The sequence below is a fragment of the Artibeus jamaicensis genome, unplaced genomic scaffold, assembly GCF_021234435.1.
Source record: "Artibeus jamaicensis isolate MK-2021 breed Jamaican fruit bat unplaced genomic scaffold, CSHL_Jam_final contig_391, whole genome shotgun sequence".
In the NCBI taxonomy this organism is placed as follows: Eukaryota; Metazoa; Chordata; class Mammalia; order Chiroptera; family Phyllostomidae; genus Artibeus; species Artibeus jamaicensis.
The window spans coordinates 16,225,514-16,238,004 of record NW_026521814.1 but is presented as its reverse complement, the minus strand read 5'-3'; the positions used below and the strand labels follow the sequence as shown (position 1 = coordinate 16,238,004).

The 12,491-nt window shown below is 36.2% G+C and overlaps 1 protein-coding gene across 8 annotated transcripts in view; it reads left to right on the top strand.

The window, feature by feature from the left end:
* ZNF385B (zinc finger protein 385B) overlaps positions 1-12,491 on the top strand; it is a 360,011-nt gene that overhangs the window by 303,689 nt on the left and 43,831 nt on the right. For 7 of the 8 annotated variants that reach the window (XM_053665124.1, XM_053665130.1, XM_053665129.1 and 4 more), the window contains 2 exons: positions 1,615-1,653; positions 5,306-5,416. In XM_053665124.1, the coding sequence (XP_053521099.1) occupies positions 1,615-1,653; positions 5,306-5,416 (150 nt within the window). The remainder of the gene's footprint in view (positions 1-1,614; positions 1,654-5,305; positions 5,417-12,491) is intronic. The other variant, XM_053665125.1, reaches the window with a different exon arrangement.

Sequence of the window (12,491 nt, the reverse complement as noted above, 5' to 3'; positions counted from 1 at the left end):
CTAAGAACTTGGGGGTGACAAATTACTACACCTCTCAAGGCCGCAGATTCCTCACTTGCAAAAGGAGGGTAATAATGGTGTCTTCCTTGTGAGGGTGGGGACTAGACGAGATAGCCCTTCCTGTAATTTCTGGCACATGGTAAGAGCTCTGTAAATCTAAGCTGCTGTTATTATAATGTGTATTGTTGTTACTGCACAGCTAGAAAAGGAATCAATGGGCAAATATCCCTGGGAGGATAATGCATTTCTGTCATTATTAAAGGGAGGATCCTGGGTGCTTAAAGTCGAGAAAATCAGAAAGGAGGGAAAAGTCCAAAGTAGGAGTGGGGCAGAGGAGAAAGACCTTTATGTGCCTTCTCATGCTCTTTTACTTTTTCTTTTTTTTTTCTTAGTGGTCACTTCTTTACCCACCCTACAATTAAATAGAATTTATACTATCTTTTTCACTATTCGGCTTTTGCAATTAGGTCCTTTCTTGTGTTAGACTCATCCTAACCCACGTAGTCTGGGACAGCATCTGAAACACCTTGGGCCTCCAGAAATGTTTGTTGGATGACTGATTTTTACATTTTAAAAGTCAAAAACCTGGTTTACATTTGTTCAGTAGAAAAGTTAGTATTGCATACTATATTATACAATAGGTGCTTACCAAATGATTTTTAGAACACTGGTTAACATCACAGTAGATGGCAAAATTTAAAATGAAATTTCTCCAGTTTTAGGACTAGTGTGGGTATCCAGCCATTTAAGCACATGGAAGAAAGCCTTGTGTCATTCTTGACCATCCCTTTTTGCTTTTTAATTGGGTAGAATTTAATTTATACCCCTACCCAGTCCCACTTGATGGCTAGTGAAATCATAGGCCTCTTAGAAGAATACAATTCAAACTTCAGGGCTCTTGAAAAGCACTGGGGTAGTTGAAAAGCTTGTAATTCCCCCTGTTCCAAAGTTTCAGCTAGCAATGCCTAGAATCTGAATATCCTCCAGGGTTAAGTCCTTTGATTGTATAACACCTCCCGTAGATCCTCTCCCTTCCTGCCTTGAGTGGATGCTGCCTTATTTGGCTTTTCCCTGTGGCTGGGTTTTATTGGAAGCTGTGTATTTTTATATGATTGCTTACACTATGCAGATATAAATTACTTTTTGGTACACTCAGTGAAAGTAATGATCTTTTAAAAAATTCACACAGATTAATGATTCCACAGTCATGGTGATATACTAGAGGTACCTGTTTATTTGTATGTTGATATTTAAAATATATAGATGGTATGATAAGGACAGCTTTATTAATTTTCTTTATAAGCACTATAATATAATAGTTCATTTTTCCATACATAGCCTCCAATTATCTCCTTGATACCGGAGAATAGCCACAATCCACTTTTCATTTTTATTACCTACCAGTTAATTGCACTAATAGGTTTGCTTTGCATCTCTACATGATTTTCACTAGACAAATTGGCAAGCGTTAACTCTTACAGCTTTTTAGTTAGTAAGCATTTAAGGCTTTTTAATGAGAAATTAGCAAAGAAAATAGATTTGTAAAAATTTTACATAAATGTGCTTGCTAGCCTCAAAATTCCAGAATACTACTTCTAACTTTTACTTTTTTAGAAAAGAAGAGGCTTATTTGGGACCAATAAATTTTGTCAGGTAAGGAGTATTAGTAGCTAGAGCTACATGGTAGGGTTTTTCTCCTTTAAAACAAAAGCATTTTCAGCATTATTTACCAATGAATCTCAGTCTTTTCAGTCCACAGACAGCTTTGTTGTGCAGTGTGAGCTAACATGAGCTAATCTAATTTGAGTGTTTAAGAAGGAATTTGTTCATCTAAAAATGATGTAAACATCTTAATAAAGATGTTTTGAAACATTCATTTTCAATAATCAAATATGTATGAATGTCAAGTAAATTTTAAAAAATTAAGAATTTGTCAAATAATTGCAAAACCTGAAAAGATTTTTCCAAGCGTTCTATGTATGAAATTATCATTATATATAGTTTGACTATACTAAATTGAATCACTTGCATATATCACTATTTATCACATTTTAAGATTTATGAGACTGTTTTAATTTATCTTGAATGTTTTATCCATCCTGAAAATTGATGACTGAATAAAATAATTACCATTGATTTAGTTATACATATCTCATTATGACTATAGAGAACTGACATTGTTTTAATGAAGCAAAAAATATGAGTTAATGTAAGTGTACATCATAATTATTTTCATCTAATGTTTAGAGTATTATAAGAATAAGGAAAATATTCAGGTTTTTACCACCATATACTTTAAAAAGAGAGAGAGAGATCTGAAAACATTGTCTATGTCCTTGCCGAGCCTGGATCCCAATGAAATGACTCAGGTATTTGTAATTATGGCATCAAATAGAAAACACACAAGATATCACCACAGCAGTCAGGTTCAAGGTATCAGAGTATCAGTAAGTGGAACATTTCTTTTTTGTACCACTTCTTTCAACTAAATCACGTTCCCCAAAGGATCGATAAGAAATAAAATTATAGCCCTGGCTGGTGCAGCTCAGTGGATTGAGTGCCAGCCTGCAAATTAAAGAGTCACTGGTTTGATTCCCAGTTAGAGCATGTACCTGGGTTGCAGGCCAAGTTCCCAATGTGGGGGGGTGTGCATGACAAGCAACCACAAATCAACATTTCTCTCCCTCCTTTTCCCTCTCTCTAAAAATAAATAAATAAAATATTTTTTAAAAGAAACATAATTATAGAATTCTGTGAGGAGCAACAGAGAAAGATAAAAGAGATTTAGGCAAGGAAAAACAAGTGGATGGTTTCCTGAAATACTACCTATAAGAAAAAAGAGAATTAAGTGGAAAATAGAAAAAAAAATCTCTTCTAAGTGAGAAACACAGGGGATGAAATTCTTATATGGCAGGTGACTAGTGATGAGGCAAAAGGCTGTGTTTACTTAGTTGATTTTACGGGTGCAAGTCGAAGTACGTATATGACGTGGAGAAGCCAATTCTGGTTCGAGTTTCTTGAAGGAGCCACCTTAGTGCGCTCTGCAGGGAGCAGCTGCTGGGAGCTGGTCTGCCTCTGTGGTTGGAGCACTCAGCCTCCTTACAAGACAACTTTCAGGGCCAAGCACGTAAAGGGAACTGTTGAGGCTGATGTGCGAACATGAGATTGAAGTAGAATAAATTTGTATCAGGGGTTACTTTTTAAATCATGTAGGCAGCTAATTTCAAAAATTCGAAGGGAACATGTATATTGAAGAGTTAAGTTGGACCTGACAACAAATATCTTGGTTTACTAAAACTTTTTTAAAAAATTTAGATAATTAAAGTTTTCATTTTTAATGTTAATGTTTAATATATTTTTTGAAATGAGTAATAGGAAAGCATGTACATTAGAACTGTGATTTTATAATTATTGCTATGTTTTTAAAAGTTGATTTTAATTTGATTTAAGGGAAAATATTAACAGAATAATAATACAATAGTATATGAACATCACAAAAATAAAGTGGCATGTGAAAACTGGTATTTGAGAATATTCATAACAGTTTAATCCACATCTTTCACACTTTTTTATAGAGCCTGAGAACAGAAAATAGAATATCTCAATTAAATGCTCTTATTTTTTAACTTTGTAGAACAGTGTAGTTTCTTCATGCTGCCAGCATAGGTAGGCTATTTTATTTCCTGTCCAAACTGGTTTTCCTTTTTTTGTAACAATCAGAAAGTATAGTTTCTTATTTTACAAGTGAATAAATGAGACAAGTATATGCGCTTGTGAGGAAACTAAGAAAGTGGGTAGGGTTTTTCTTACATTTTGAGATTTCCTTTGCCATGGAGGCTTGATTTTATTTTTTTATTCTCATTAAATAAAATTTAATGTAATCAATTATTGCCTTGGACAAAATCTCCAGGTTTATTTTACACTTGGTAGTTAAACATAGTACTCTTAACAATTGTTTTCTCTTTTACTTCTTAAATTATTACAGATAAAATGGACTTTGGGGGAGTTTGTATAGCTTTATAACTTTTAAAACATGTATAGATTTGTGCAACTACCCCTACAAGCAGGTTATAGAATCATTCTATGGTCAGAAAACTCCTCTCTTCAAAATTTTGAAGTGTCCTAAACCACAAAACTTTTTTATAGTGACAGTAGTCTGTCATTTTTCTTAAACTGTAGCAAAAAATAGGCTACTTTACAGTTCAACAATTTTTTACTCCATCCTTCTTTCTAATGTATTTAAGTTTTTCTAAATGCCAGTTTTGCACTTTGTTGATTTATACTCCTGACCAGGGATAGTCTTTATTTTTCCTCTCTCCCAAATATCATCTGACCTGGTCCTAAGCTCGGACCTCAGGAGATTTCCTGGACGATGGTGTCGGTTCATGTTCCATCTGTTCATAAGTTATGCTTTGTTCACCATCCACATTGTTTGTGAACTGCCAGTTGTCCATTGTTAATGCTGGAGATTATTGTCTGGCGCACATAAGAGAATCGCTGCTGTTTCTCTTTATCATAGGCCTTGCATATCGTGCTTTTTCTTTTCCCAAGTATTTTCATGGCTTTGAGCCATACTTTTTCTATGATTGAGTATTTTAATCACTATACTGAACATGCATATGCAAACCAAAAGGGAGGTATATGCAAACCAAAGGGAGGAAAGTCACAAGTTATAAGTCAAAAAACTTTACTTGGTCAGTATTTAAACAAGGGTTGCATATTAACCAATCTGTTATGGGCATTTGAGTGTACAATTTTGAATTCATTTCAATTAGAAGGAACTTCATCTATATAGTACATGAAAAGTAATACATTATTTTTAAGTAAGAATCCATATTTTCTGAGTTGTGATATGAGCCTGAAATTTATTTATGTTGGTCATAAATCAAAATTTAGGAAATTAAATATGGACTGTAATAATTGTCATTGAGGTCATTTCAGACTATCATAAGTATTTTCACCTCATTTAGGGAAAACATTAACATGTTAATTTTAACCTTGACCTTTGGATCTTAAATTTCCTTGTTTTATGACTCTTTCAAGGTTTTTCAAGGCTCCTTCTATAGGTATGATTGCTTGGGACAATGGATTCTCCTATGATTTGTGTTAGGATTTCAAAGCAGCCTTTTTGTTTTGGTTTTTAATTTCTGGAAACAAATACATACTATCGAATGAGATTCTTTATTATCCTTGCCTGGGAATGAAAAGTTAAAGCCTTAAGGAACAATACAGCTGCTTTTACTTGTTCAGACTATTATCTATCCTTTGAAGTTATGAATTGACTATTTTATCATTTGTTCTTCAGATGGATCCTGTGCAAAAAGCAGTCATTAACCACACATTTGGAGTGTCCATTCCTCCAAAGAAGAAACAAGTTATTTCTTGTAATGTCTGTCAGCTTCGCTTTAACTCTGATGTGAGTATCACCTTTTCATTGCTCTCTGTAGTGTGTCAAGCTGAAAGTCTGATTGTTCTGAATATATACATTTCTTCATATTTGCACACTCTCTAGCAGCTGCTCTGGGCCGCTTATTTCATTGTGCCAGATTTCTGAGGAATTTGGGTTCAACACTAGAAACTTGAGCAACAGAGTGCCTAATATCAGAAAAAAATCAAGGCTTTCTCTCTGTAGTCAGTCTTACCTATATCATTTTACACTTAGTTTCTCCCATTATATTTACTTTTGAAAAATACTTAAATAGCAGAAAATATTTTTTAAAGTTTAAAATTAAGTGGAAACATGAAAAAAATTAAAATGCAAGGAATGCTGAAGAAAACCATTATTATTACTCTTGATAAGGCTCACATTTCTTGTGTGTGCCAAATCATATTAAATACCTGAGAAAATAAATCACTCTACAATTTGTATTTTTCCCAGACATGGAAATACAGAGAAAGGTTTATAAATTATTTTATCTGGCCTAGCCTAATTATCCTATTTTTAAAAATAAGAAAAACATTAATCTTTTATGAAAACAGATTTTAAAATTATAGATAAAATAACATAAAATCAAAACACATAATATTAGAATGTTTATAATAATGCCCAATTACTAAGTAAAGTCAATGACCAATGCAAATCTGAATCTGGAGATAGTATATTATACATGATATTTCTTGAGTTACTCTACCCCGAGGCCATTTTGCAGAGAGTATGTTACAAGATTCCTGTTTGTTGGAAATACTAAAATAATAAATACTTCTCTATACTACTGTATAATTGCACTTACATAACTTTCTGCAAAAGACAAAACCAAGGAGACAGAAATCAGACCCGTCGTTAGCAGGGACTGTGGGTGGGGTCAGGGCCCTGACGGCGGAAGGGCGTGAAAGAACCTCGAGTGAACGTCTTCATCGTTGTGGTAGTTACATAGCTGCTTGTGTTTTTCAAAACTCACAAAACCCAGTACCTAAAAAGGAGTGTTACTATATGTAAAGTATAACTCAGGACACCCGACTAGAAAAAAAATCAATATGCCAAGAAACATGAAATGTTTTGTAAATAGAAGGCTAATTAATTAGAGACATAGCTACTAGAGATCTATTAAAATACAATATTATTATTAAATTTAAGGTATAATAATTAAAGGACTTTTGCAAGAAAAGATAGAATAATAAATACTGAAATAGATCCAAATATATTTAATGGCTTTGCATAGTTATTATCCAAATTTCTACATTCATACAGAGAAATTAAATTTGTGTAACTTTATGACTAAAAAAATGAAAATATTCACCACTTAAGTGACTCCCTGTGAAATGAATGCCCCCTGAAGACAAGCTTCGCATTTAGCGCTCACATTCCCAGTGCAGGAATGCTGGCTGTTGAAAATATCTTATACCACAGTGCAGGAGATTGCAAAGTGAATCTGTGTGAATATTGCAACACAGGCCAACTTGCATGAAGTCTGTGACCATCATGTCAGGGAACTAACTGCTCTATACACAGCCACCAGCAACCGAGGTTCCCAAGTTAATTTAAGGAGAGAAAAGTAACAAGGTTGATAAATAGTAGAGGCTTTGGGCAATTATGAATTTCTTGAATTGAAAACTAATAATAGTAGCCACTTTCATATTTCTTACATATCTTTCCTGGGTTTGATTATGCAAATATAACCAACATATGTGTACATTCTTCTTTCCTCCCTTTTCTACATAAAAGGTAGAGCACTATTCACACTTTTATTTGCCTTGCACTTTTTACATAATAATATATCCTAGAGACTTTTCCCTATCAATATGTAAAGAGCTTCCTCAGTTAATTTACAGACATGCTAGGCTAAAATGTTCACATCCTAATCTCTGGAACCTTTCACCGTGTGCCCTAATATGCCAGAGGAAAATTACGTTAATAAATGGAATTAAGGGTGCCAATCAGCTGGCCTTAAAATATTTTATTCTGGATAATCCTGTGGGCCCAAGGGTCCTTTTAAAGGAGGCAAAAGAAAAGGTTAGAGTGATGTGATGTGATGTGATGTGATGTGATGTGATGTGATGTGATGTGATGTGATGTGATGTGATGTGATGTGATGTGAGAACAGCTCCACTGGCCATTGTGGGCTCTGACGCTCAAAAAAGAGACCATGAGCCATGAAATGTGAGCACCCTCTAGACGCTGGAAAATCAAGGACACTGATTTTCCCCTAGAGCCTCCAAAAGAGAACATAGTCCTCCAGATGTATTAAGATAATAAATATCTGTTGTTTTAAGCCAATAAGTTTGGGATAATTTGCTAAGCAGCGATAGAAAGCTACATGTGCATATTCCATAGTTTATTTAATTAGTCCCTCATTGGTGGACACTTAGGCCATTTCCAAACTTTTGGAATTACATAGATTTTTAGAGTCGACAAATGACATCTCTATGACATAAATTCAGTCTCTTGCTTCTAAATCCACAGCTCACATAAAGTTATTATGTGAGGCAACATAATAAAATATGTTGCCTCACATAATAACTTTACTAACTTTCTTTGCACTTATTGAGCTTTTATTTTATGCCATAATGGGCTCCAGAGACCAGCAGCAAATTTCCTAAAAAAGAGTGTGAGTGAAAGCATCTAAGTTTCAACCTTATTAGATCCTCCCAGAACCTGTCCCAGGTCTTCGGCTCCATATTTTTATTATTCTGTACATAGAGAGGCCACGAGGTATGGAACACTAGATTAAGAGTCCTTGAGTATGATTTAAGCTCTGTCTTACCTTGATAAACCACTTCACCACTGTCGGTCCATAAACATATGTTTCTATATTTATGTCTTCCTTTAAGTTATGTACTTAAAACGGACTATGTGATCTTCAGAGGGCCTGTCCAGTTCTATGATTAAATATCATTTGCATGGCAATTCTGTTAGAAGAACAGGGTATAAACACCCTCACTTCATGGATGGAAGAGTTAAGATCAAGAAAGGATGATCGCAAGTTTTATTTTTTTGTTTGTGTCATGGGTTGGCCAGGGGTGGGGGACAGGGGATGGTTTGCCAGTCTTCTTTCTGCCCCCTAGAATTGCTCTGGGGGTGGGTTCACTGTTGACTTGAGCTTCATTCCATGCAGTGATTTTCCTTGTAGTCCCTGACAGGGACATGGGCAAATGTACACACGTGAGCATGTGAACACCAGCTCCCTTGTTGCCACTCAGAAGCTCTGTTGATAATGGAGAAAGAAAGAAAATTTCTGACTCACACTTAGGCTCTGGGCAGTGAAGCCACATATTCCGGATGGCAAATTTGCAAGAGTGACACACACATGTTTTCTGTGTTTAGTAATGGTGGCCTACGTGCAGAACTGAGCTCTGAGACTGAGCATTTTTTATCTGGGGGCAAGTGTATTATTTCATAATTATCCCATTTACATTCTAATGTAAGAATTAGAAGATGCTCATCCTTACTTTTTTAATAACACTTCTAAACCAGCCTGAGACTGAATCTCCTTCACTCTTCAGTGTAGAAAATATAGTTACTGAGAATCTGAAAGGCAGATTTGCACGGTACACAGACGGCACTCCGCAGTTTCCCACTACCCATATAACATGTACCAGGGCAGGATTCATGCGTTAAAATCCAATGTGACCCAGTTTAAATGTCCCAGAGCAGCCCCCTTTGTCCAGCTTTTATCCTCTCCGTAGAACCCTACTGTTGCAAAGCAAAAGGCTACAGCTTTATTTACACAGTGCAGCGTTATGCAAGTGAGCAAGCATTAATCATAAACGTTTCCCAAATGAACCTTTACAAATTAACACCATTAACTTTGCCAGGGGCCAGGCATTGCAGTCCAGGAAGAATATATCTTTCCAGCTGAGCCGCAGACACTAGCACAAATGTGTGCAGCGCACGAGTCCCTGGGTCCTTCTTAGACCCTTTCTCGCCCACCCCAGCGTGGTTCAGCTGAGCACCGCAGGAGCTCACCCTGCGCCCCTCTCCTCTCCAAGGAATGAATGAGTGCCCTGCAACTGTGTGACCGGAAACTGATAAGCCTGACTCTGAATTTTTACTCTTTTGCTGGGAAATACATTTCTAACGTTAAGCCTTTCCAGAAAAAAATAGGTCTTCTATACTGTTCTGTAGTTAATTTTAAATAAGACTCAAAATTATTAGGCTTTTGGTTTTTATACAAAAATACTGGAAACTAGCCCTAACATAAGCCTTTAAAATATTTTTCAGGCTAACATTTCTCTTTTTGGCTAGGTTTTAAGTTGGCAGATCTCAAATAATTTCTAATTTGCATGTTAATTTCAGTTCCTTGGAGAAGAGTAGCAGAAGGATAAAGGAAACTGATATTAAACAGATTCTTACACAAAATCAGGACAATCTGATTCTCTTAAATATTTAAAAATAGAGATGATCTATTTATTATTATTATTATTATTATCTTCACAGTACAGTTAATCATAAATGCTCATAATACATGACTGAGTCCTTTATGCTTTACAGACGAACTGGGATGAAAGCATAATGATACTCTAATTCAGGAACTGACCCTGAAATTCTGACTCAGTATTAATACCACAGTTGAACAAGTATGAAATACAGTGTCCCTACTTGGTGACTCCACAGACTTAAATTTACAGCATTACCTTGTGAAGAGCATTATAAACTTCAAATCACTTATAGTTTATATTTGTTTTATTTCATCTTTGTGGTTCCTCTAGGTTTTTACTTTTGTTGTGTTTTTTCAATGCCTTTGTTTCGGTTTTCGATTATCCAGTATCTCTAGCTCTCATTTTAGCTCGCTGTTCCTTTTACTCTGTTCTGTTCCCTCACATCTCAAGACAAGGAGGTGACCTGATGCCATTTCATTGATTTACGTTAGACCGATTAAGCACATGTGGATGGGAAATGAAAGGTTTTCTTAGAATTTAAAATGGCAGCGGGACCAACCACTTGTATGAGCATTCCGTGGGTGACCTGAGTCTCTCTCCTATTCTTTCCTATAAATCTCTCTGAAGTTTTAGAAAGTGAAATTGTTCAGCAGTCACCTCCAGTCCCCACGTGACTGCCTCAGTGTATAATTGCTATGTCTGCAGTGCCATTTCCCTCTGCATTGTGTGTCTGCGTCATGTTAGCAGTTTTTATTTGGGTAAGGTTATTTAAGTATGTCCCCCTGGGTCTGTCAATCAGTCTGTCTGTCTGTCTGCCTGTCTGTCTGTCTTTCTCTCTTTTGTTTTAAACTTATGCCCACTTCCTGACTTCTTTATGCAGTTCATATAATACAAATTCCCTGACTTACATAAATAAACTGCCTCATCTACCATCTGCCATTAGTGCAATTTGAAATTGCATTAGTGCAATTTCGGTCAGAGGCCCTGGCATTCTCTGGCATCCAGCAGAGATCTCAGCAGTCATGAGATTAGGGGGAAAGCCACAACTTCAGGTCCCACACAAATGCTCTATGTCCTTGACTGACCCTCCATTTCCTTTGGCCACTATGCTTAATGGCATCTCTCCACCAGCTGCTACGAGGCAGCAAGTCCCTGCAACAGCTGTGTTGCCTTCCCTGGGAAGTCAGAGCAGCCAGGACACAGGAGCCACTAGACGCCACATTTGAAGATGTTTCTTGCAGCAAAAACAGGAAAGGCACTCAGCTGCAAGGGTGCCTGCTTGCATCTTCTGAAGGATCAAGCTTTTCATTTATCGTCATGTGACATTCTTCTAAGGGATTCCGTGTTTTGCTATTGGCTGCCTAGTGCCTGCTTTTAACTCTAGAAGTTCTGTCCATGACTTATCAGTGTTTCTCTTTCCTTGTCAAAACACATTCTTTTCCAGTAGACCATCAGATTATACTCCTTCCTATCTTCTCTACATTATGTTCTCTTCTCCTCTAGCTCTTTCATGGACATTTGTAGCATTTTTGTTAAGTGGGATTTTTTTTCTAAATTTTTTAGGTTAATGCCTGGATTCATTGCTTTAAATTAAGAGGCACTTCCCTTTGAGGGGGGATACCTATTGAGTCTATATTTTTTAAGATTTAAAAAATTTATTTTTAAAGAGAGGGACAGGGAGGAAAGGAGAGAGAGAGAGAAACATCAACTGGTTGCCTCTCACATGCACCTCGACCACGGACTGAGTGCGCAGCCCAGGCATGTGTCCTGACCTGGAGTCGAACCACACCTTTTCAGTTTGTGGGCTGATACCCAACCAACTGAGCCACACTGGTCAGGGCAAGCATGTATGGTTTGAAACTCTAGCCAACGTACTGTTTTTAAAAAACTGAGTTTATCCTGTTGTATGTCCTGAATTTTCAGACATCACATTTGATAACTGATATGTCAAAGAAAACTTTGACCCTCCCTATAACACTATTATCAGATCTACACATATTAGTTCTATACATTAACCCCTGCCTCCTCTCACATAGATTTATCCAATCATTGCCTGCCACCCATGAACATCTACTCGGTTTCTCTTGGAGCCCTTAAGTAGACAGCAGCTCCTCAAACAGCCTCTTGATTAATTTATAATATATTTATATAATCCTACATAAGTTATATATATATATATATATATATATATATATATAAAATTATGTATGAATAAATATATGTTGATTTGTTGGGGATGTTTTAGAAAAATACTTGGTGCTGTTAAAATGTGAGAGGCAGAGTTTCGAGAATGCTGGCCCCTAGCCTACCAGGTCCCTCCTGTGTTAGTGACCTCCCGAGTAGAACTGAATAAGCCGTGAAAGTTGGTCCTCCCTGGAAAGTGAGAGTTTATCATGAGGCAGTTGGGAGGAAACCACAGTATTCAGCAGTTGATAATTAAATAAAGAGATTCCACAGTGATAATAATCTCATTGGTGAATGTGGAACTCAAAAGCTAGTTGTAAAGTTTACATCTGCTGTTAAACAGTACAAGTGATTAGATGAATGAATAATTTTTTCAGTTTAAAAAAACCAATGGATTCTATCAAGAAGAAAAGTACTGAAGGAGGAAGGCATCGGTAGCATCAAATGGAAATCTAGAAAGTGATAGTGTGTTTTCGTCAAACATTTTATAT